General features: G+C 45.7%; 1 protein-coding gene across 1 annotated transcript; it reads right to left on the minus strand.

The window, feature by feature from the left end:
* Nucleotides 1–1,537: 1,537 nt before the first annotated feature.
* On the minus strand, nucleotides 1,538–25,303 carry LOC110197894 (uncharacterized). Its single transcript, XM_078146399.1, is given in 6 exon segments — nucleotides 1,538–3,506; nucleotides 3,509–4,441; nucleotides 8,490–8,585; nucleotides 9,255–9,381; nucleotides 14,806–14,902; nucleotides 25,129–25,303. Coding segments are annotated over 5 exon segments (1,947 nt in total). The 5' UTR covers nucleotides 14,839–14,902; nucleotides 25,129–25,303; the 3' UTR covers nucleotides 1,538–2,748.
* Between the last annotated feature and the right edge of the window lie 1,239 nt (nucleotides 25,304–26,542).

A 26,542-nucleotide genomic window follows, 5' to 3' on the forward strand; every position in this document is an offset into this window, starting at 1 on the left:
GATACTTGGGAATTTCTAGAGTCAACCCAAAGGCTCAGCCAGATACAGACAGAGTAAGTCAGTGACTCAAAACCTTACCAGTAAGCCAACCCACTACTAAGTTGAGCTAACCATCCTGCTTGCTGCTCCTACGCACATGCTGTTGAACAAAGGTGGAGAAAATCAGGAAACTGCTGACTGGGCCCAATACAAATCTCTGTTACAGAACCTCGCTGGGCCCTCACTACAGCAAGGCAATCCTCCCTCATTAACTCCCTACCCCACGTGCCACAGTGGCTATTCCAAACATTTTGATCCCTCCTCAAACCTCCAATAGCTCTTTCTCCCTCACTCTCTCTGCTAAGAATCTTGCCTCATATTTTCTGGGAAAAAATGAGACCATCTGCCAAGGGCTCACTCCTTTCCCCTCCTTCTCATCTTGTATCCTCTACATGCCTTCTGCCACTGTTTCCCCTTTCACCCCGTCTCACGTGATGAGGTAGCCCTTCTCCTTGCCATGTGCCATACCTGCCCATATGATCCTGGGGATGAGATTGTATGACTAATAAAGCTGACTGAAAAGAAGCAGAGGATTTCCATCTTGATTACTGTTTAGCTAGTGGGATGAATTAGGTGAAGATGTTGATTTGCAGATAGGATAAACCCTTGTGGTTTAGTACAGGAGAGGTTAGAAAGTGGGTGGAACATTAAGGGAGGTGGTACCTGATAGGGGGAAATGTAGGTGAGATCAGGAAGGATTTTGAGAGAATGCAGAGGAAGCTCAAATGGATTAGAGAAGAATTTGCTTCTGATTCTGGATTTGCTTCAGGCTTACAAGAGTGGAGAGGGCCACCAGTCACTGGAACCAGTGTGAGAGAGATAAGGGCTCTCGGTACTCAAGACATCAATCAGGCAGTCAATTTTTTCCTCAGTTATACTTCACTTCTTCCTAACTGCTGCTGCAGGAGAATGGGCTGATCACGACTGTAACACTAAGCCCTGTTCCCAGATCTCCTCCTCAGAATCAGCTGTGCCCAAAGGATGTAGACCCTTATGATCTCTCAGCCTGTCTAGGCTGGAATTCCCCATCTACTATGGCACCAATGGACAAAATTCAAAGCACGTTTTTGGTTCTCCCCAACATCCTCAAACCCCAAAGGCAGAAGACGAATTAGGTCAGGGGATCGTAACCTTTTATGTGTTCTAGGGCAGGCAGGCTGGTGGAAGACAATGGAGCCCTTCTCAAAACTATATTTTTAAATGCATAAAATATGTGAGATTACAAAAGGAGATCAATGCTATTGAAACACAGTGACTGAAACATATTTAAAAACAAGTTCAAGAACTCTAAGTTAAGAACCTTCATAATAGACAACAGTGAATCCTCCCTTCCAGCTGTGACTTCCTTTGATTCTATCCTAAATCCCAGGCCAGAAGAGGCAGAAATTGGACCCAACTGAGCCCAGACAAAACTAATTTAAATCTCAAAAGAAATTCCAACTAGACTTAATCCATATTAAGTATGTCCCTCTCTCGGGTGAAAAAAAAATCACCTTAGTCATTTTTTAACCATCTTTTATTCCTTTACTCTGAAAACTGAAAGATGAATTGTTTTACAAAATAACAATGATTTGGGTTGAAAATTTGTTCCAACTCTAATAATTGGAGAAATATAAATTAAGCAACTTCATAAGACTACCTTAGACCCATTAAGTTGGCAAAGATAGTTCAATCAAATGATGAAAATTCAACAATGATGGAACTGTGAAATTCGCAATAGGCACATTGATAGCAGATATGTACACTGGTCCAAACATTCTGGAAAGCAATATAAAACAAGCATAAAATGCTACAAAAGTGTTAATATTCTTTGACCCATTGATTTTACTTCTAAGATGAGACCTTAAGGGCATTACTGAAAAGGGGAAAAAGACTCTACAAAAAACACTCATAGGGGCATTAATCCTAATAGCCCCAAACTGGAAACAACCCATGTGTTTATGATTGAGGGGAATGGATAAACACATCTGGGTATGTGAATGTAATGGAATATCAGCATGCCTCAAGAAAGGACAAATGTAAAGATTACAATAAACTATGGGAAGATCTTTATGAATTGATACAGACTGAAAAGAACAGTACAGACACTGGCTACAAAGACCTAAGTAACAGCAAAAATAACATAATGCCAAAAATACAACAGAGGAAAAAGCATTCTGAAGGGACCAGGAAGCCAATGGGACGTTTGTGCTGCCATCTTGTCATAGTCAATAGAAACTGTTAAATGCTTAACAAACTTTAAATAATTGAATTTATGATTTAACCTAAGAGTATTTCTTTTTATTTTTGTCATGTTCATGTATGTTTTGTTTACTATTATAGAGTTCAGAAGAAAAAGGTACCCCAAGTGATTTGTTGTAATCTCATAGGCTAGGGACTGGTTCAGATACTGCATCAGCCTCCCATGCTGACCTCACTTTGGCAATGTGCCTCCCCCCAATGACAGCAGAGAGGGACATCATGACAAGAACTGTCTTTACCTCTCAAAGCACCAAACAGTATGCACCAAATGTTGCAATTTTGACTCTCTATTATGTGACAAATGACAAGTCTTTAGGAAACTTTCCCCATGTAAACCTTTCCCCTTGAAGACTGTACATCTTCAAGGAATTCTCCAGCCTGAAGTCTCCACGGTGACATGAACCTGGCCCAAGAGGATTCCCATGGTCATTACAATTTGGCATGAACAGCCTGACATTTCCAAAGGGTTCAACTGGTACTGGAAGCTTTCCCACACTCATTCAATTTGGGGGGCTTCTCCCCAGGATGAATTCTCTGCTGTGGAAGAAGATGGCCCCTCTGACTGAAGGCTTTTCCACATCTGTTGCTTTTATATTGCTTCTCTCCATTATGAATTCTCTGATGATAAATCGAGGATGACCAGTGACTGAAGGCTTTTCCACATTCATTACACACAAATGGTTTCTCTCCAGTATGAATTCTTTTGTGTTCAGTAAAGTTCCCCCTGTGGCTGAAGGCTTTCCCACATTCCTTACATTCAAAAGGTTTCTCTCCAGTATGAATTCTCTGATGTTCAGTAAGTTTTCCTCTCTGGTTAAAAGCTTTCCCACATTCATTACATTCATAGGGCTTCTCTCCAGAATGGATTCTCTGATGATAAATAAGAGATGTCCTGTGGCTAAAGGTTTTCCCACATTCATTACATTTAAAAGGTTTCTCTCCAGTATGAATTCTCTGGTGCAGAGTAAGGTTTGAGTTTTGCCGAAAGGCTTTCCCACATTCGTTGCACTGATAAGGCTTTTCACCAGTGTGAATTCGCTTATGTTCAGTAAGGTGACCACTCTGGCTGAAGGCTCTCCCACATTCGTTGCATGCAAAGGGTTTCTCTCCAGTGTGAATTCTCCTGTGTTTATTAAGGTTTCCCCTCTGACTAAATGTTTTCCCACAGTCATCACACTCAAAGGGCTTTGACCCCGTATGAATCCTTTGATGTTCAGTAGGGTTTCCCACTGATTGAGGGCCTTCTCACATTGAGTAAGGGGTATCTCTACAATGTGGATTCTCTTATGCTTAATAAAGGAAGAACACGTACTGAAGGCTTTCCCACATTCATTACAACGATAGGGCTTCTCTCCGGTGTGGGTTCTCTGATGGTCAATAAGATGCCCTCTCTGGGTGAAGGCTTTGCCACATTCATTACATTGAAAAGGTTTCTCCCCCGTGTGAATCCTCTGATGTTTAATCAGATGCCCCCTCTGGCTGAAGGCTTTTCCACATTCATTACATTGATAGGGCTTCTCTCCGGTATGAATTCTCTGGTGTTCTATCAGGCTTCCCCAGCGACTGAAGGCTTTACCACATGCATTACATTTGTGGGGCTTCTCTCCAGTATGAATGCTCTGGTGCTGAGTAAGATATGACCTTCTGCTGAAGGTTTTGTCACATTCATTACATTCGTACAGCTTTTCTCCAGTATGGAGTCTACGAAACTGAATGAGGTCTGAATGGTAACTGAAGGACTTCCTGCACTTATTGTATTTGTAAAGCTTACTCCCTATGGAGATCCTATTACGCTTAATTAGGTCTGAAAAGGGTTTGATGTTCTTCCCCGGTGTATCATATTTATGGAGGCTTTTTCCTGTAGGAACTTTTGGCTGTAAAACAAAGATCGATCCCACGCTAAAACTTCTTCCAAATGTATTGTATTCGGGGACACTCACCTTATTCAAAGCTCGTCTGTGAGTGACTGTTACTTGTCTGAACTGTTTCTCCTGTTTAGCCTTCTGTCTCTGTAACCTGACATTCCACTCCCCAGCTTTTCCTATCTTGGAATACAAAGGGCCATCCTTTGGTGGGCTTTGCTGTAATGGAGCTCCCATGGTAAGGCCACAGTTTGGAGGTGAACCCTGGATTTCATGCTTAGCATAATGACTAAGGGAATCTGAAAGAAATCAGAAAAAGAGAACTATTAGTAGCCACTAATCTCTGTGAGGGAGGACACAAACTGCTTTAGGTCTGGACTTCTGGGCCTTCCAGAAAGGAAAAAGATCCTCATTTTGGGAAAGGTAAAACAAACTCTGTTAAGAGGGAACTGAAGCCCAAGATAGTCCAGGAGACAGCAGCATACTACCGATGCCAAGATCTGAATTAATGATGTTCCAGGACACTGAAACCACTTACAGATGTCATTAAAACACAAGAGATTCAGTATAAAACCCAGCTATTTTCTTGGCAGACAAAAGGGTGGACAGAATGGAAACAGCAGAAAAATGAACTCAGATAATACTCAGTTGGAAAATAACTTTTAAGCTCTGCAGACAAAAGTGAGCAATCTGGAAAACAGAGCAAGGGAAGAAAGTTTCAGAATTATTGGATTTCCCCAAAACAGTAAAGGGAAGATGAAGAGACAATGTGGTACGGTGGAAAGACAGCCAGGGTTGGAGTCAGGGGGCCTGGATCGAAGCCCAGTCCTGCTACTTCGTACCAGCAGGATGTTAAGCAAATCCCTTAACCTCCCTGGGATTCATCTCTAAAATAAAGATGTCGGGCTGAATGATCTCCCAGATCTCTCCTCCTCCAAATCCCCTCATACTGTCATCCTACAGATCTGATTGATGTATCTCAGGAGTCATAAAGGAAAAATATCCCAACATACACAATCAGGAAGAGATCACAAATCAACAGAAGAGAATGCCCAAAAGGACTGAAGCACTCATTCAACTTGGACAGACACACAATCCTCATGGATTTCTACAAGGGTGACATGACAGAGGGAAAAAACAATAAGAAATGACAGAAGTTGGGACAGAGCCCGAGCTAAGCCACCCAGGACTTCATTTCCAAATCAGCTTCCCTGCAAAGCTTCTCATCCTGTCAAAAGGCAAGACATAGTCATTTAAAAGGCCCCGTGAATTTGAGAAATTTGTGGTAGAAAAGACTAAACTTAAAACGTGAGGCATTGGGCAGAAGGGGGATCACTGTCCAATTAAACTCCTTTTTATCAACGACTCAGACAAAATGGGCCAAGCCAATCAAATATGCAAACAACAGAAAGCTGGGACAGCAAGCTCACCCATCAGATTACAGGATTCACAAAGTTCTCAGGAGGCTGTAATGAGGGGGTGAAGCAGCAGGGGATAGTGGGAAGAACCCTGGACCAACAGCTCCTAGGGGTTCTTCACCTCTTTGGTGTCCTGGAGCCCTCTGCAACTAGTACAGCAAACCCGTCTCTAGATCTACATTCATGACTGAAGGAAATGCCAATAAAGAGGGTCCCTCATCTACCACCCCCAACACCCCTGGAATAACACGGTCTCCACATTGAAAAGGTTTGGGATTACTTTGTATTTACTTATCTCTATACACGTTGTTGCTGCCGCCACCACCCTACTCAGTAAACAGAAGGCTCCTGGAGGACAGAAATTGTTTCATTTTTGCCTTTTTACTCCCTGTGTCTATTAGGGTTACATTGCAGGCATTACCAAATGCTTACTGAATCATGTGGCTTCTTCCACCCTTCTTGCAGATTCTGTGCTGTGCAAACAGGAGAGAAGTACAATAGTAACAACGGAATTAAATACTACATCTCACTTCATGTGCCACAATTTTATTTAAAAAGCATAAAAAGAATTAGACACAAGCAGCTTTTATCACCATGGTGGAGGTTTGCCATATTTATATCTAATAAACAAAAGGAAGGAACTACAAAAGAGCAAATAAAGGAGTTTAATTATAGAAAGAGCTTTTGCACAACAAAAAGCAATGCTTCCAAAATAAAAAAGAAAGCACAGTGGGAGGGGAAGTTTTCTACATATGCTTCTTTCCATATATGCTTTCCTCCTAAAAGGAGAAAAAGTCCAAAAATATTCTTAGCAGCAACATTTATAGTAGCAAAAACTTGAAAACAAGTGGAAACAAATGAATGGCTAAACAAAAGAGAGAAGAAAAATGAGAGTAGAGTGGAATATTATTACACAATCATTTAGTTCATTTTGTGAAGCACCTGCCCCGGGCCAGGAAGCATACCAGGTGCTGGGAGATGTAAAGACAACAGGAAATGGGCCCTCCCTAAAGGAGCATGGGTAAGAAATGACAGAAATGAAGGAACCAGAGAAAGAGAAGGGGGGAGGGAGAGACAGAGACAGAGACAGAGGAGGGAGAGAGAGAGGAGAGACAGAGAAAGACAGAGAGAGAGAGGAGAGGGAGAGAGGGAGAGACAGACAGAGACAGAGGAGGGAGAGAGAGAGGAGAGACAGAGAAAGACAGAGAGAGAGAGGAGAGGGAGAGAGGGAAAGACAGAGACAGAGAGAGAAGAGAGAGAGACAGAGAGACAGAGAGAGGGAATATGAGATTGAGAATACTCTAGGTAGCTATGAACTAGTGGGAAATATGAATGCCAAAATATTCATAGTTGTTCATGACAGCAAAAATTGGAAACAATCCACACATCCAATTGGATAATGGCTCAATTGAGATACCAGCTTAATAGAACACTATTACTACACCATAAGAAAATACAAACAGAAGGAGTAGAAATCAATATGGGAGCACAAGACACAATGCGGACTGAGGAAGAAGCTAAGAAAACCATGCCCACGCTTACCCTGTGATAAAGTCTGGAAAAAATACACAAAGGGAAAATTGTTCAAAAGGCTACAGAGAGGGAAACAGGACTTTGTTTTTCTCCTATTAAAGTGAATATATACTTTTAAAAACCATATACACTGAAAACTGTTGAAGCTTACAACCCTGATCATATCTCCATCTTGTTGGTAACCAGCAAATGAGGCAGCTGGGGGCCCAGTAGGTAAGAGTACTAAACTCAGAGTCAGGAAGACCTGAGTTCAAATTCAGCCTCAGATACTGGCTGTGTGACCCTGGACAAGTAATTTAACCTCTGTTTGTCCAGTTTCTTCAACTGTAAAATGGGATAATAATAGCAACCACCTCCCATTGTTGCTGTCAGGATAAAATAAGAGAACATACGTACAGTACAGTGGCTTGATTAAAGCACTATGTATTTACTTAGTGATAAATTATTATTATATTAATACATTAGTAATTATATAATATTACTTAAAGTAATTAAGTATGGGTACTTGTTTTTGTGAATGGTACTAAATTCTGAAAGAAATTTTTTAACTTTAAAAACTAAATAAAAAGGAATGACTTTTCATCTGAGACTAAGAAATATGGGGAGGTAGGGGAACAGAGAGGTCAGGAAACCAACTTAGTGAATTGGAAGGAAAGAGTCTATGAGCCAGCTCAGGCTAGCTAGTCTGAAAAGTGATTTCTAAGAAAAGTAGTCTTCTGAGAGCTAAGAGTAGTCTGCTAAGAGCTGACATAAGTAGTTCCATTTTGCTGTGGATTTGCCACTTTTGCTATGTATGACCCCTGCATGAACTCAGGACCAGCTCACCACAGCTGGTTCCCATTAGCATCTCCTTTCCTCCTCTAACTGGTGCAAAAGACTTACTCATTACAAATGTGGACTGCCCCGCCCCAAGACTCACACCTTCCCTATTCTCTTGTCTCACAAATGATGGCGGTCCCCCTTGATCTGAGGTTAACTAAGGATACTAACAAGGACATGGTGCTTCTCTAGCTCTTGCAGCTAATTAGCTAATTCACCTTCACAAGCCGACCTCTTTTCTTTGTGTAATCAGTTGCATTATAACAAGCAGTCTGTTTTTTTTCTTTTTGTCTCTTACAATCCATTCGGATTCTAAGAGATACATTTCCCTCAACTGCTGGCAGAAAGGGTCTCACCCCAAGGGAATCAAAACTGCAGTGTCCCTGTCTCTGGCTCGTGCTGGCTTACTGGGAGTTGCCAGTTAAGTGGTCTAAAAGAGAGTCCACACAACACTAGGCCCAGATTTTCCCCCAGACCCCTCTGTGAGGAGAGCTCCCTGCCCAGCATTTCCAAGGTGCAGCCACCTGACCAAGCCAGCTGAGCTCTTGTCTACCATGTCTGTCTGTCACTCACTCACCTGGACAAATGCCTCTTGAGACTCCATCCTCTGGCATCCAGGACACTCGACCTCTCTCCAGCTCGGAGACAATATCTGGTTTGGAAACCGGAAGCCCTGTTCACGAAGAGAGGAAGAGGGAAAATTCTGGGGACAGAGGGCCAACTCAAAGTTCAGTTAAAAAGAGGGCAGTGAAGAAGGACCAGGTATCAACTCGTTGAGAACATTATGATTCTGCCAGTCTCAGAAAATCTTCTTCCACTGAAACAGATGGCATCCTGAAGCCCCACACTCCCACTCCCTGGGCCAAGCTGCCTGTCAGAACATCCTGGAGTGAGGGCACTACCGAGCACATGCTGGATTCCCAAAGAAGGCCAAGACACTGGATCACATATCTGATTTGGATGCAAAAAAAGCATTGGTTCATTGATCCCCCTCCCTTCTACAAGAGTAGGAAACTTCAGGTCGTCAGGTGACTGGACTAGGGCCTTCGCGACAGTCTTGACCTGGTACACCAGAGTAGCAGCCTCAGGGCTGCCACAAGGAAACTATGGGGCTTCAACTGGGGACAGGGAGCAAAAATATGCAATCAACCACAGAGGACTGTGAACCTCCTAATATCATACCTAGTGCTGAGTATTCCTGCACAAAAATCCAAAATTCAGATTAAGCATTCTAGGTGCACATGCACATATATACTCCCCTTTGCCCTGACCTTTTAACAAGTGACATTGAGATGACATTGGAGTAAACAGTTTCTGAGTCCCAAGGGAAAGCCATCCTTACCCAAAGAGACCAGGTTCTCATAGTTCTCCAGCATCACCTCCTTGTACAGGGCCCTCTGAGCAGGGCCCAGCCTCCTCCACTCCTCCTGGGTGAAGTCCACGGCCACATCCTTGAATGTCACTGACTCCTGAAACATCAGACAAGTTCCTGATCACCTAAGACCCATTCGTGGAAGAGCCAGGGAACTGTCGGGATACACTGGGTTTTACAAAGGACAATGGGAACCTAGATCTATAAATGAAAGGTCATTTAGAGGTCATTTAATCCAACACCCTCATTTTTGCTGATGAAACGGAGTCCCAGAGAGGAGTGATCCTGTACACAAGAATCGTGTCCACGCCAGAATTCACACTCAGGTCTTATGGCTCCAAGCTCAGTGCTCCTTCCACTCATTCATCTGTACATTCTATGCCACAGATGATGCCCACAATGACAAGGAGGAGATGGAAGAGGAGGAAAAGAAGAACTAACCCTGAGACGGCACTTACTATGTGCCGGGCACCGTGCTAAGCCCCTCACCCACATTATCCCATTTGATCTTCCCAACCTTGAGAGGTGGGCGCTGTTATTATCCTGACTTCACAGATGAGGCAACTGAGGCAAACAGAGGTCAAGTGACTTGTCCAGGGTCACAAGCTAGTTAAGAGCTCTGTGACTCCAAAGCTAGCATTCTCTCCAGTGTACCTGAGACTCAAGTTGTATTGAATGCTGTTGAGTTCAGCATATACATGTTTGCTCTGTATTGCCCAAGTTTAGCCTAACAAATCATTCGCTAGAGAAAGCCGAGCAAACCACGTCATCCAAAGTCTGAAATGGCATTATTAATACAAAGAGCATGTGTCTTTCCATTAGACACGCAATGGGAGTGTAGGGTGGCCACCCGCACCTCTCCTGCATTCTCTGACTTGGCTCATTCTACAACCCACTCTTGCACTGTCACATCTTGGTACCCACAAGAGACCCACCACATGGTTACACTCAGGGTCCCATGGGTCACACTGCTGTGATGGAATGCCACACACCCCCACTAACGATGTCATGTATTCATCCCCCTCTGAGGAACTTCTCCTTACATAAAATCAGTCACTCACAATTATACTTTTAGATTTTAAACATTAACTTAGCAACAAGACCAAAAAATTAAATTAAAAAAAAAAAACAAAAACACTATGGTAACTCCGTATTAGAACTACAGTCTTCTGTGTCCTCTCTCTGTCTCATGATCTCTCTATAAAGGTTCTTGATGAACTTTTTCCATGTTGAAGATGGTTCCATTGCTAAGCTGAGTTGACCCATGGGCTTGACTAACACCTCACTGTCTGAGTCAAACCAGATGATCCGCTGGGTAATGTCTCTGATTATCTGCTGCCAAGCTATTCTTCTGCTCAGCTGGATTTCCTTCTCAACAACTGTAGTAACCATCAGCTTCACACTTAGGTGGTATAGTTGTGAAATCTGTCCTCTCACCTCTCTTCTCTTATCTTTATGCGTTCAAACTCTGGGCCTTCTCTACAAAGAAGAACTCTACCTTAACAGACTTAGTAGCTAAATTCTTATCTTCTGTCTAAGATCATTGAACAATTTTGCTGTCCATATGGATCCAGCAGAGTACAGCTCATTACATTTAAAAAATTAGCAATTAACTGTCACAGAATTCTAAATCATAGTAAATGTTTCTAAAACTGTTTTATCTTAGAACTCAGAAAAGACCTATACCCCAGACAAGTGAACACTCTAAAAGTAGATTTAACTCATCGACAAGTTATTGCATATGAAAGGTCAGCACCTTAAAGGGTTAGTACCTTACAAAAACACATTAACATCAGTAATCATGCTCCATTACTGATCACCATATTCTAGGCAGCATTAAACATAAGACAATAAATCACAAATCTTACAGTAAAGTGTGAGTTCACCCCACCTCCAGTCACCATTTTGCCCATTTTGCTCTCTCCTTAAAACCACCGCCTTTCTTTGGATTGTAGAGACTTTCATGAACATTGTTCCCCAGCAAGTCCAAACATTCATTAGGCACTGTGCAAGAAAGCTAGGTGGAAAAATAAACTGTGGTCCCTGCCCTCATGGCACACATCATCTAGTACAAGACACTACGATAAAGAGAAATACTAGAAATACAAAATGACACATGCATATAAGAGGTACCCACCAAGTACTTCCCACCATGCACGGAAAGAGATGTTACTGTCTGACTGGGAGAGAATGATCAGGGAAATGCTTCAGAGAAGAGATAATATTTGCCCTAGGACTTAAAAAATGGGAAGTATTTTGAGAGACAGAGGAGGGTGCAGGAAGGACTTTAGAAGCATAAGAAGCAGTATGAGCAAAGACAGGAATACCATAGTCAAATTCCGAAAGTCCTAGCTCAAGGAAAATATTATGAGAAACGAGGGGAAAAAAAGCAATTCAGATATGGTGGAGCCACAAGTAGAATCACACAAGACTTAGCAACGGCTACACTAAAAGACCGCAAATCGAGGAAAGCAAAACCAAGAAGCCAATACACATAAGTACCATGATGTCAACAGAAAGAACAATCATAAAACAACCAGAAATGACTACTGAAAAATTACTGAGAACAAGCATGGCTCCAAAAGAGCAACTTGAAAAGACCCCCCCCAACTCCTTTGCAGACATGGCGGGGGGGGGGGTCCATAGGTGTAGAACATCGCATGTACTGTCAGATCTTTGAACATACTGATTGATTTTGGTGATTTTTCTCTTCCTCTGTCCTTTCTTATATTAAAAATTCTTCTGTCATATGAGCTGGCTGTCTGGGAGAGGGCAATGGACACAAGAGGAAATTTAGACTGCATAAAAACAAGAGTTGTCAATAAAAATGACTGTAAAAGAGCCAATGCGATCTTTGAAGATTCTGTGAGAAGACTGGCACTTTAACTGGAGAGTTCCCTATCCTGGCTGTGTGTAGTTTCTCTGTTCTCAAAGAGGACCATGACATCAAGAAGATGGTGCCATGACTTGCAAGTAATTGGATTTAAGTGAGGGAAGGCTGTGCAAGGTTACCAGCCTCACTTTCTCCTCCGGTGCCATCTAGGTCCAGTGGCCAGGTATCAGGACAACTGGAAATGGCCCAGCTTTATCATGGCTAGAGATTGAATGGTTAAGAAACTAGATTAACGCAATGGGGATATGAGTAGAGAGAAAGGGACAAACGGGACAGACGCTGCAGAGGTAAGAAGAGCAAAATCTGCAATGTCATCAGGGTAAAGATTCACTGATGCAGCCTGTAACCCGTCTATAACTAAGCAGGAGTTGGAGTGATTTTTTAAGAAATTATTGCCCAAAGCCAACATGGTACTGAGCCTCTCTACACTCAGCCAACCTGGTCCTCAGCCAACTGACCTGCAGTCCAGGAGCAGGCCCAGACCATGCTTGAGACGAGCCTGCTTGGTACAATCTGCCAAAACTTGTGCTCTGCTACCTAGTATTCAAGAACCCAGGACCCTCTGCATGTCTTCCAGGGTGTAGAGGCCACCTCACATAAAGATATAGAGGACAGAGCACCAAACACATAAGCGGAGGCCCCAGATGCAAATTCTGCCTCTTTCATTGACTCCCTACATGACTACAGACAAGTCCCATCCCCTCTGTGGGCTTCCTTCTCAACATCTGTCGAAGGAGGGTGTTGGGTTACATGGCCTCTGGGGTCCTTTCCAACTCAACCCCATGATGAGGTGGCATCAGACTAGGACCCTAAGGAAGTGGGTCCCCCCTAAATTTCATCTTAAGAGAACAAACCCATAATTGTAGCTTCACATGGTCTTTCTAGAACTCAAAATACCCAATTATGCCACTGTTTGTCTTCCCTTTCCCAAGATTTGTTGACTCATGGGCTGCAAAAGAAAGCTGGATTCTTCAGTTCAAGTGGCTTCCCAATCTAGAATGAATGAATGGGAATGAAAAGCCATGGAAAGTCTTTCTATAGCCACCTCAGGAGCGAATTTTATTAAAACTTGGATTGTTGCTTCAGTAGTTTGAAGAATCAAAGAATTTTAATATTGGAAGAATTAGACGACTGGACATACCCACAAATCCTATAACCAGTTATGGTTATGACCCCAGGCATCCAATCTAGAAACAACCTAAACACTTAATGCACGGGAAATGGGCATGATTTATTGCTGTTCAGTCATTTCAGTCACGTCCTACTCTTCATGGCCCCATTTGGGGTACTCTTGGCAAGGACACTGGCCATTTCCTTCTCCAGCTCATTTGACAGATGAGGAGACTGAGGCAAACAGGATCAAGTGACCTGCCCAGGGTCACACTGCTAGTGAGGATCTCAGGCCAGATTTGAATTTAGGTCTTCCTGACTCCAGGCTTAGCATTCTATCCACTGCACCAGCTAGCTGCCCTGTTGAGTATAACAAACTGCAGTAGATCAAAGTGACGGAATGCACTCTATGTCCATCACAAGCAGTGTACAGAAATTCAGGAAGAGAAAAACGCAAGTAAAACTTAGCAGAGCTAAGGGTTTCATCGTTGACTGCCCCAGAGAGCCGATTTTTCTATTTTAAAAGTGTGAATGAACAACCAGACATCAGAGGCGGATTTCAAAGGCATAGCTGACAAGTGGACACCAATAGCCATTGGCACATCCGGTAAAAGATCTGTGAGTTCATTGGCACCAGGTCCGAGAAAGTGCTAAAGGAAGGTTTGTTGGCTGATTAAGAGATGGGTTTGGTTAGGGGCAGCTAGGTGGTGAAATGGATAGAGCACCAGCCCTGAAGTCAGGAGGCTGTGAGTTCAAATCCAGCCTCAGACCAAAAACTTGACACTTACCAGCTGTGTGACCCTGGGCAAGTCACTTAACTTCAACTGCCTAAAAGAAAAAAAGAGATGGGTTTGGGCCCTCCCTCCACTTCCACAGAATACAGCCTCTCCCTACCTGAATAGACTGCCTTTGTGAATCTTGGTAGCTTCCTCACCCAGGGGCCAACTTTCTGGGAAAGGGCTTCTTGAAAGACTGAGGCTGGTCCTTGGATGACAGACATATGCTCTATGACCAGGTCAGTGCTTTAAGCCATCCTGACTTTGGAAGGGCCTGCATCACTGAAGGCCCTCAGGAGTCTTCTAGAATCCAGGCCCATTCACTCTACCTGAGAAGGTACCAAATATGTGAAAAAGAACACTGTGGAGCTGGAAGGAACCCTTGCAGTCATCTGACCCAGCCTCCTGCCCTGTGTACTGAACTGCTGGATCACTGGTGTTGACAATCACGTAGCTGTCAGTATTCATTCTGAAACGAGTCTGTTTTTATTATGGAGGGATCTCAGCTGTAAGGATCTATGACAGGGGCTACATGTGGCCTCAAGGCCCAGGTTCCCCACCCCTGAACTATGAACTCTAGAGAGCTTCCTGGGAATGGCTCACTTCCTGGGAGATAATCAGTGGGGCTCAGCCTCCTAGGCTGGGCTTGGCGGAGCCACCACCATTGATGAGGGAAAGAAAGCTTCTCTGGTCTGAGGAATGAAACAGTATCTCAGGAGAAGGAGAGGAAGTCTTAACTCACCTGAAAGCTGGTGGGCAGGGACCCAGAAATCATCCCTTCCTCCTCCGTCTCCTCAATGCTTTTGTCTCATAAAGGGCAGAGTCTTGGAAAGGCAGAACTAGGGCAGAAGAAAGAAAGTGTGAGGGAGGATGAGCAGTCTGCAGTTCTAAAACAAGGGTGAGATTTCCCACAAGTTACCTGGGTGTGAGGCCAGAGTGTGAGAACTCAAAGGCAGTTAATAAACACTTGTTAAATAGTTCAGATAGAGACTTGCCTTTACCTACTATCAGGGAGAAGGGCTTATGGATATCAATAAATCAACAAGAGACAAGTAATCAGTAAGCATTTTCTTTGTGCTGGGTGGTACAGTGGATAAAGCACTGGGCCTAGAGTCAGGAAGATCTGAGTTCCACTCCAATATCAGATACTAACTGTGTGACCTTGGGCAAATCACTTTTAACCCCATCTGCCTCAGTCCCTCACCTGTAAGATAGGGACACACTGGAGAAGGAAATGGTAAGGCACTCCAGTATCTCTGCCAAGAAAACCCCATGGATAAAATCCACGGCCGCCCTGAATGACCAAACAGCCTGTGCCAGTTAGTGTAGGGACCACTAACAGCTAACATTTCATTAGTGCTTTAAGGTTGGCATCTCATTGTCTCATTTCATTCTCACAACAACCGGGGAGGTAGTTACTTTTATCAGCCCCATTTTACAGATGAAGAAACTGAGGCAGAGAAAAGCTAAATGACTTGGACAAGTCGCACTGCTAAGTAAATGTCTGAGACAGAATTTGAATTCAGGTCTTCCTCATTCCGAGTCCAGTGCACTAGCCACTGAACCAACTAGAAAGATAAAAATGACAAAGGCCTTGCTTGCAAGGAGCTTATATCATGTTGGGGGAAAACAACACAGAGACAGTAATATAAACACAGGCAATCTCAAGGGGCGAGGTACAGAGGGAGATCAGGGAAGGGAAGGCCCCATAAAGGAGGCCTCGTGAGCTGAGTATTGAAAGAAGCCAGGGAGTCTAAGATGCAGGAGTGAAGGAGGGCACCCCAGGCACGGCAGACAGCCTGGGCAGAGCCTGACTGACAGAGGCTGCTCAGCCATCCCACAGAGTCTAAGTCACCAAGCTCTGCCCCCACTCTGGGCTGCGTGATACTGAATATGCAACTCAGCCTCTCTGTGCCTTAGTCATTTTTTTCCATTGATGAAGACAAATTCTTCCCCACTCCCCTTCCTAGCTCAAAAGATGTGCGAGTTATCCATTGGCTGGATTCCCTGGAGAGAGTCCTTTGACAGCTAGAGATTGATAGACAGTCCTCAGAAGTGGGAGCACAGGTAACAGACAAGAACCATGAAAGAGGAGTTAGCCCCTCTGGAAGGGCTTAAGTGACAGTTAAGCAGCCCTGACCCCTGACAAATTGGCAAAGATGACAAAAGACAGAAATAGGAAAAAATGGGTGGAGCTGTGAAAGTGACTTATCTAAGAATACTCCAAATCACTAATAAGAGAAATGCACCTGAAAAGAAGGAAGAGGAGAAAGAGGAAGAGGGCTAGCACCTTGGATAGCACCTAAAGATTTACAAAGTACAAGGGTTAACCAATTTGATTCTCACAACCCTGAGAGGTGTTATTATTATCCCCATTTTGTAGATGAGGAAACTGAGGCTGACTAAAGCTAAGTGACAGGGTCATACAGCTATCAAGTGTCTGAAGCTGGATTTGAATTCTGGTCTTCCTAACTCCAGACCCAGTGCATCATCCACTGAGCCACCTAAATTGGAGATAATCTCAGAAAGAAGGCAAAGGGGTGAGGGGTGGAGGAGGGTGGGGGAGAGATCAGGAAGGGATTCCTGAAGAAGGTGGGAAGCTAGGGAAGCCAGGAGGCACAGACAAGAAGGAGCCATTGGAAAAAATAAAAAAGGAGCCAGGGGCCCCCAAATGCCCAAAGTCTAGAGGTAGTGTCCTGTACAAAGCACAGCCAGGAGGACCACGTCACTGGATCACACAGTACATGGAGGAGAAAGAAGACGAAAAGGTAGGCGGGGACAGGTTACAAAGGGCTTTTAGGACCCAAACAGAGGGTTTTTAATTTGATCCTTAAGGTAACTTTGTCTAACAAAGTCTCCCAATCTGTAACTTGTGGACAAGGTGAAGATATGTTGGCCAGATATCATCAGGTGAATTCCAAACTGCTTAAATCACTAGATCAAGAGTAGTCATAAATGGGCCGGTGTCAATCAATTTCTCAAGCAGACGGCCCCAGGCATCCAACCATGCTATTCAACACGAGATCACCGCTTGTGAGCTAGAAGGATCCTTAGCTCATTTCATCCAATTTCTTCATTTTATTTTTAAATTTTATTTTCTGTTTTCATTAACAAAAATAGGTTTTCTTTTCCTCCTCCCTCCATCCCCCATCAGAAAAAGAAAACCCTTATAGCCAATATACATAGTCAAACAAAATAAATTCCTGTGTTGTCCACGTCCAAACAATGTCTATGTCTCATTCTGCACCCTGCGTAGATTGCCTCTCCTGTCAGGAGAAAGGCAGCATGCTTTGCAATTGCTTCTGTAGATTTGTGGCTGGTCATTGCACTGATCTAAGTGTTTGGGTCTTTCAAAGCCGTTTATCCTTACAAGGTTGTTGCCACTGTAGACATTATTCTCCTAGTTCTGCTCCTGCTTTCTACATATTGTCTCCTCCATTAGCCTGTGCGCTCTTTGAGGGCAGGGGCTGTCTTTTACCTTTATTTTTACCCCTTAGCAGTGCCTAGCACATAGTGGGTGTTTAATAGATATTTATAAATGACTAATTGCTCACTTTGCTCTGCATCAGTTCATACAAATCTTCCCAGATTGCTCTGAAACCATCCCCTTTATCATTTCTTACAGGACAATAGTACTGCATTTATATTCTGTAATTTGTTTTTTGCTCCCACAAAAAGAGCTACTACAAATATTTTTATACACACGGGTCCTTTTCCTCTTTCTTTGATCTCTCTGGGGCATAGGCCTAGCATTGGTATTGCTGAGTCAAAGTGCATGTCGATTTCAGTAACAGTACCAAATTCCTTTCTAGAATAACTAAGCCAATTATAAGGTCTACCAACAGTGCATTAATATATCTGTGTTCCCTCAGCACACACCCCACCCCTTCTCCAGCATTTGTCATTTTCCTTTATTGTTATCTTTGCCAATCTGACGGGCCTAAGGTGGTAACCACCTCAGAGGTGCCTTCATTTGCATCTCCCTAATTATTAGTGATTTGGAGCATTTTTTATTATGTCTATTGATAGCCTGGATATCTTCCTTTGAGTACTGACAGTTCATGTGCTTTGGTCATTTATCAATTAGGAAACCACTCTGCTTCTGCCCTCTATCCCCCGTGCCACTGCAATTCCTCGTCCATAGCTAATAAACTCACTTTCATCTTAAGCTTCTTCCTCCCACCAACTCCCTGGCCATCCACGCCAGTACTGTTGCATTTTCTCACATACTTACTGGTCCTAAGTGGGAGGACTGGAACATTCTTTGTTCCACATTGCCACTTCCAGACTCTCTCTTTACCACCACTATTGAGCAAGAGACAGCTTGGCATAAAGGATAGAGCATTGGCCTTAAAAGTTAAGAAGGCATGAATTCAAATCCTGCCTCACAAACTTGTGACCCTGTCATTTAGCTCCTTTGTGCCTCAGTTTCCTCATCTATGACATGAGGAGATGGGACTCCATGGCTCCAGAGGACTCTTTCAGCTCTAAATCTATGATTCTATGATCTATAAACATCTCCAAATCTATCAGCCAAATCACATCCTGGTGGCTGTTTTCTGTCGCACCCCAGGGCACTGCCCTTCCTTTTTCAACGGGTTTGGTGTCTGGCTCGCAGCTTCCCTCTCCACCCCAATTCCTGCTCTCATACTGGAGACTCCAAAAAACACGTATCTGATGCTCCCTCTGATCTCCAATTGCTTAAGCTACTTAACTCCTATAACCTCCCTGCACTCCCCCTCAGCTATATCTCTACCTCTAAACCTTCAGGTGTTATACTCTGATGGTCAAGAATTCGGAAATTCCCTGATCTCATCCCCATCTCTCCATATGCCTTACTTCCCCTCACCCTATTCTTCATCCCAACTGTGACTTCAAATCCTTCCATCCCCCTCGCCCTGGCAACACTTTTCTCCCTTCCCCGTCTGACTCCCCTAGTGAACCAGTTCCTTTACTTTCCAATCCCAAGTTCCCTTGTCCTGTCACCCTCAAGTTTGCCAAACCCCACCCCTGGATCATTTCTACTATGGACCTCTCCACTCCTCCTCATGTACTGCTGGACAGAGCTAGCCAAAGTCACAAAGCCAGGCTGACTGTGTCCACTACAAGGTTCCATTATCTGTCAACTGGGCCTTCACGGCAGCCAAGGAAATAATTTTACTAGTCCCTGATCAATTCCCTGTCTCACTCACTGTTCAAAAACAGCCTCCCACAGCACTCCTCACTTTCTCAATTGCCAATTCAGCCCCATACTTCACCAAAAAACAAAGGAGGTTATTTGCCCAAAGCTCTCCCTTCTCCCTCTCTCCCCACCCCCAACACCATCTCTCACTCTCTCCTCCTTCATCCCAGGCTGATAGAGGGAGCCCTCCTCCTTGACAAGGCTCAGCACCCTGGATCCCATTCCCTTTTGTCTTCAGCAGATTGCCCCAACTACCCCACTCACCTCAAATCTTCTGCCTCCCCACCATCTAATACTTCCTACAAGCATGCCCATGTCTCCTACATCGTGGAGAAAAAGTCTCCCTAGATTCTAGCATCCCTGCTATCTGTGAGCTCATGTCTCTGCTCCTCTTCTCAGCTAAACTGGAGAGGGAAGAGCTTGGAGGTCAGGAGTCCAACGAGGATGTTAATGCAACGAAGCCGGCAAGGGGAGAGAAAGACATGAATGGAGGGGGTGGGGAAGAGTGACCAGGGACACAGAAAGACGGGAAGGGTCAAGAGAGAGGTTGAATGAATCATGTATCCATTCTGTAAGTTTGGGTTTTGTAAACAGACGTTCAAGAGGCCTACAGATATTATATGGCAAAACTATAGGTTCTTTGTTTATAGATGGGAGAGTACAGAGTGAAGGCAGAATGTGAAAGTCTAGAAAGACTCCAAAAATTATTTTCATTTGCCAGAATGTTCCACAGAACCACCAAACCCATTCCCTTAAGCCCTTCATAAATAATCCTCTGGGCAGCCTAGCAGGAGCTGGGCAGCTAAGCTCATTTCTATTCAATCTAGTTACCAACTTGTCAGGAGATCAAAATGGCCTGGCAGCTGCTGGGGATGAAAGCCTATTTACCAAGAGTGCAAGGCAGCGACAGCCCTGTGTGGCATTAAGAGTAAAAAGGCACACGCAGACAGAAGGCTCCTTTTGTTGCCGCCAGGTATGCCACGGCCATTGCTAATTTAATAGAGCCTGAGAGACAGAAGGCAGCAGGTGTCAGGCAGGATAAGCCACCATCTCCTCCTCCCAAACCCTGATGGAACCTGAGACCCAGAGCCCTGAGAACAGCCATCCTCCCCACAATGGCAGAGCCCAGGCCCATCCCTCAAGGCCAACATCCAGGGAAGCAACCTATGGAGATGCGGTCTGGCAAGTGCTGCTGCAGCCACAATGACAGAGGAACGGAAAAGAGAGGTCCCACCCCCCAAATGGCTCAGCATCCAAAATGGGCATGGTCTTATTGGGGCGTGACATTAAGGAAGCTACACCACCATCTGCTTGGGCAGCTCCCTCAGGACCATGGCACTTTCCCAACTCACTAGCAGTTGAAATGTCATTCCCACCCACCCCCCCCAATTAGAGTGTAAGCTCCTTGAGAGCACGGACTGTCTGCCTTTTCTGTTTGTATCTCTAGCACTTAGCACAGTTTTGCAAATAGTGCTTAGGGCTTAATAAATGCCTTTTCATTGACTCAATCATAGCTGAAGGAGCTGGGTGGCTCACTAGACTGCTAGGCTTGTAGTCGGAAAGACTTAGTTCAAATCTGGCAGAGCTCTCCTGCCAAAGAGGGGAAGAAGAATGTGGCTGGGGGGGCTGTTTAATTGGGGAAGGGAGTGGGAAGGACAAATTGTAAATCATTTGGCAATAAATACATTAGGAAGGAAGGAAGGAGGGAGAGAGGGGGGAAGGGAAGAAGAAAGAAAAAAGAAAAAGAGAAAGAGAGAAAGAAAAGAAAAGAAAGAAAGAAAGAAAGAAAGAAAGAAAGAAAGAAAGAAAGAAAGAAAGAAAGAAAGAAAGAAAGAGGGAGGAAGGAAGGAAAGTATGGACAGGCACGCAGCAAGTGCCAGGTAAGGTCAAGGCGGCAGAACAGGGGCCAGTCTGTGTCAGGGAGGGAGCTTCCTCACCAGGAGTTGGTCTGACACAAAGGAAATCCCATCTCTGGTCCATAAAATTAGCACCAACCAAAGCTAAGGCAGCATGGAGTAGTGAGCACAGGGCCAGCCTGGGAGTCTAGAAGACCTGGGTTCAATACTTACCTCTGAAACCCAGTCGTTTTCTGACCTTGGTCAAACTACTTAACCATCAGTGTGCCCAGCTACTGCTCTATGGGACTATAAGTTACACATCATTCTCCCCTCCCCCAGCCAGCCTCAGCCCCAGCACACAGATAGACACCAAGAGAGGTACACAGACATACACACAAATACATAGGTTTGTGCATAAGCGTGCCCAGAAGTGCACACACGTCCACATGCGCATACACACACACACACACACACACACACACACACACACACACACACACACACACACCCCTCTTATCATCCACACCTCGCTCCTCAAGCATTAGGGTCAAGTGCTCTGTGGTCACCTCCTTCCCTGGAGTTTTCCAGCTGTCCTGCCCCTACCTAATTGGCATCTGCCCAGCCAGGTTGGTCAGGAGTTGGTCCAGCCCCACTGCCTCCAGGATGTGCTCTGTCACCTCAGGGTCCTCTCAAGTAAAAAGGGTTCAGATTAGATCTGTTCTCTCCAAAGACTGATTCCTGCCTCCCAAAGGTGCCTGAACTAGCTTCACCTTCATACGAAGCTAGAATCTGGGGGCTTAACAGCAAGGCCATGTAAGCTGAGAGCTTCACTCTGGGGTGGCATAGAGCATTCTCCCTGGCAAAGAACTGTTCCTCTTCCAGGGCTCCAGGCTGGACCTTGGAGACTCTCCCAGGAGTTCCTCATACCACAGAAAGGATAGAGGCAGTGGAATGGAACCACAGACGTCAATTGTACATCCAGCCTAAGACTCACATAGACAACCCCAAATATCTCTCTGGACATGCCAGTAGGTAAGCATGTGATATATGGCATTCATTTAGTCAACAGTAAAGGGAGTACATGTACAAGGCACTGTTTAAGGTGCAGCCTAGCATGGGGAAGAGAGCACTGGATTTATGAAGACCTGGGTTCAAAGCCTGCCTCTGGCCCTCTGTAGCTGCACGACATCCAGTGGGTTACCTGTGTTGAACTTCGTCTGTATTGAGAAGGTTGGCCTAGATATCTCCAGGGTCCCTCCCGGCTCTCAATCCAGTCAAGGCCGGGGCTTTTAGCCAAAATCCAGCGAATTTAGAGTCCCCTGGAGCATTCATTCCTCACTGTGGCACAGAGAGTACCAAGATTCTAGGGCTGTGCCCATGAAACACCAGCCTGGCAGATCCTACCCCAAGCTGTAAAGGTACCAATTCTGGGTCCAAAAATAAGCAGCTTTGATGACAGGGTGAGAATGCCCAGCTTAACCATAGCAGTTCGAAAACCCCAAAGGACCACAGAACTAGAGCTAGAGGGGCACTTTGAGGCCATGTGGTCCAACTCCTCCCACACACCCCATTTTAGAGAGGAGGAAACTAAAGCCCAGAGTGACAGGAAGGGGCTTGCCCAAGTTCACACAGCTGATAAGGGGTAGAGTCAATATCTGAATTCAGGTCCTAGGACTCCAAGGTCTGCATTCCTCCATGGTACCATATGGTGTCCAACCTAGAGAGGCATTCTGATCTGTCTCTGTGAGGGGAGGGAGATATCCTGTCCTTGAAATGCTGAGACAGTTTTTGAGTTCAGTGCCAGGGACCTCAATGAGAACTAAAATAACAACGAAACAAAAAAATCAAAGCGAAGCCATGTGTCAAATACATAGGGGGAAAACAGCTTTCGGCAGAAGGGCCCGGGTTCAAATTTGATGAGTCACCAAGCATTTATCAAGCACCTACTATGTGCCAGGTATTGTGCTCAGCGCTGAGGATACAAAAAGAGGCAAAAGACAGTTCCTGCCCTCAAGAAGCACACCGTGTAATGGGGGAAATAACAAACAAACATGTACAAGCAAGAGATAGACAGGATAAGGGAAGGCCATAGAATCAAGGGGGTCTTCATGTGGAAAGTGTGATTTTAATTGGTACTTGAAGGAAGCCGGGGGCCTCAGGAAGCAGAGATGAGGAAGAGGAGCATTCCAGGCATAGGAGACAGCCAGAAACAGTACCCAGACCTGAGGGATGGAGCATCTTGTTGGAAGAACATCTAGAAGGTCAGTGTCACTGGATCTAAAAGCACCAGCTTCAGAGCAAGGTGGAAGAAGAGTGCAAAGTGCTGATCAGAAGGGGCAGGTTATGAAAGGCTCTGAATGCCAGAGGATTTAATGTTTGATCCTAAGGGCAACAGGGAGTCACTGGAGATTACTGGGGCATGATGAGACCTGTTCTGGAGGAAAATGACCAGCTCTGGAAATGTAGGAAATGATTTAGGGGAAATCCCACCTTTCTTTCTTACACTTGCATGGCCATAGGCCAGTCACTTAACCTGTCCAGGCCTCAATTTCTTCATCTGTAAAAAGAGAGCATCAGGCTTGCTATCAAACAAAGGGTCCTACCAGCTCTAAATCCTAGGATCCTAAGATGATTGGAGGCAGCAATAGCAGCTGGAATTAGGGGAATCAGGAATCCTGGAGTTCAAATCCAGACTCAGACAATAGAGCTTTGCAACCCTTAAAGCAAGGATGTAGATGATGGTGGTGATGGTGATGATGGAGGGTGGTGAGGAGGGTGGTGAGGATGATGGTGAGGATGATAATGGAATGGTATGAACGGCCTCAGCTATGGAAAGCAACTCAGGCCAAGAAGGAGCAGAGAGGAGGAGGTGGAATTGACTTCAGTGACCATCTAGCCCAGTTCTCTTGTTTTACAGATAAGGACATTGAGGTAACTTGCCCAAAGTCACACAGATATAATGGGGCAGAGTCAGGATTTGAACCCTGCTCTTCCAACTTGAAATCCAGCCTTTTGAACCACTTGTGACTCCCAGAGGATCCCAGGGGGCAAAGGGCATCAAACAGGGCAGTCAGAAGCTCCAGACAAGTTGGCTAGAGGTGGGGAGGCCTCAGCAGGCAGGCCATGAAGACAGTGGACTGGAGTGGGGTTAGGGGTGCTCTGGAAAGAATGACAGATGGAATTGGTGTAGCTACCTTCCTCAGGGGGTCTGCTGGGGGTCTCTCTCCAGAGCTGCCCCCTCCCTCCTGTAGACTCCTTACTGCCTCCTCCCCAGACAGCCCTAGCCTTGCTCAGGCAGGCCAACCCCTGAGCATCTCCCCCTAGGGCCACCTCAAACTCTGACCTCCCCACATCATTCCTCTCCCAAACGGACTCCGGGGTCCAAAATGCACTCCCTCGCCTGGTTCCCTCCAGCTTCCCTACCAAGCTCCCCCAAATGGCTGATGCGTCCAGGCCAGCTGCTCTCTGGGGCAGGCAAATGGATGGACCCCACAGCAGCGGCCCCTCCTCTCTCCTCTCACCAGTTTTACGAAGCTCTAAAGGAGGGATCAATCAGGGTGTAAGAAAGCCCGGAGGGAGGGATACAATGTGGCTCTTTAAGAGGTTACTTTGTAAAGGGATACCACAAAGATGCTTGTCCAGGCTTGACACAGGGCCAGCCACAGGCGGGCCACGTCACCCACCCTCAGCCCCAGTGGCCAGCCCCTCCCGGCCCATGCCCGCAGGCAGAGACAGTGAGACAGAGACAGATACACACACACACACACACACACACAACACACACACACACACACACACACACACACACACACACAGCCCCTCTCACAGCCCCCGCCCACGCACACCCACCCCGTCCCACCCACGCGTGGCCACGCCCATGGGGTCACGCCCACACCAATCCCCGCCCCAACCCTCCCTCACTCGTTCGTAGGCACCCACTCCAGGCGCCCCACGGACATCCCACCCACGATCACCCTGCCCTCCGGGGCCCCGATACAGGACGTGTGCTTCCCTCCGGGACTGACGTCCACCAGCACTCCCTCACCTGTGCGTGGCCAAACTGGCCCACGAACAAAGAGCGGACCCGACCGACCCCACGAGGAACTGCGCCTGCGCACCGTGAGCCTTCGAACTACGACTCCCAGAAAGCGTCGAGCTCCGCGGCAGTCCCGGCCCAAACCAACAGCTAGAGCAATGACACGCGCGGGTGTGCGCGTGGATTCTGGGAAACGTAGTCTGGCCGCTGAGACGCACCTGGAACGCCCAGAGTTTGGGCTCCACCCAAACTGCCCCCCCTTCCCACAAACGCACGGGCCTCCCTCCTGGGGCCCAGTCCGGTTTCATTCCCCGAGTGTGAGCCAGGGCTTCGGAGGGCGCGGGCGCTGAGGGGAAGGGTGTCGCTCTAGGCTAGCGCTTCCTAAGGGGGCGGGGCGGTCCTCCAGCCCACCTTGCTCAGGGCGCGGATTTACCCACCACCTGCTGGGCATCGCCCACCCCACGGGTTTGCGCTTACCCGGGGAAAAGGGCAGTGAATAAGCATTCACTTGCGCAGCTACCATGTGCTAAGCATTGTGCTAAGCACTTGGCAAATGCTGTCTCATTACAAATATTATCTTATTTGATCCTCACAACCCTGGGAGGTAAATGCTATTATGATCCTGGGCATTTTAGAGTTGAAGAAACTGAGGCAGACAGGGTTTGGTGACTTGCCTAGGGTCACATTGCTTATTAAGCATCTGACATGGATTTGAATTAATGTCTTCCTGACTCCAGGCCCTGATATCTATTCACTAGACCACCAGCTGCCCTTGCTTGGTCGGGGAGATCTGTACTGCTGCCTTCTCCTAAAGTGCTGGGTCTCACTGTTCTGCGACAGCTGAGTTCACCCGTTCTCTAGGGGGCATCGGCTGGAGATCTCTATCTGACAAAAACCAGAGCGAACAAGCTTTGTGGTCGCCTTGCCTTCTTTTTGAACAAACCATGGGGAGAATTATTAGTCTAGACCTGATTCTCTTCGACAAAGAACTGGTTTGCTGGGGTGGAAATATGGGAATCCTAGAAGGAAGGGATCACTGTGTCTGAGAAAGTAAGAAACGCCTCACCTAGGCTGCCATGCACCCTACATTTGGGTAGAGCGTTCCAGGAAGGTTGGATTGGATGAGATGGCCTAAAATTAATTCCACTGGGGGAGTCAACCCAGAAAGAATGGGTACTTATTCTCAAGAATTACATTTTGAAAAGAAAAAAGGAAAGAGGAGAGTTAGAGGTGTTGCCAGAACCGGATTAAACTGTAATTGGTAAATGTTTAACAGACTACATAAAAGCACAATATGACATAGATAATGTCATCAATATGATGCCACAGGGATGGTTTCTATTTGAGTCCGGTATCACTGATACTAAACACTTTAAAATATCCAAGAGAAAACACAGTCGTGAGAGAACACAAACAGGGAAAT

Source organism: Phascolarctos cinereus, unplaced genomic scaffold (assembly GCF_003287225.1).
Source record: "Phascolarctos cinereus isolate Bilbo 61053 unplaced genomic scaffold, phaCin_HiC Scaffold_726;HRSCAF=1367, whole genome shotgun sequence".
Lineage (NCBI taxonomy): Eukaryota > Metazoa > Chordata > Mammalia > Diprotodontia > Phascolarctidae > Phascolarctos > Phascolarctos cinereus.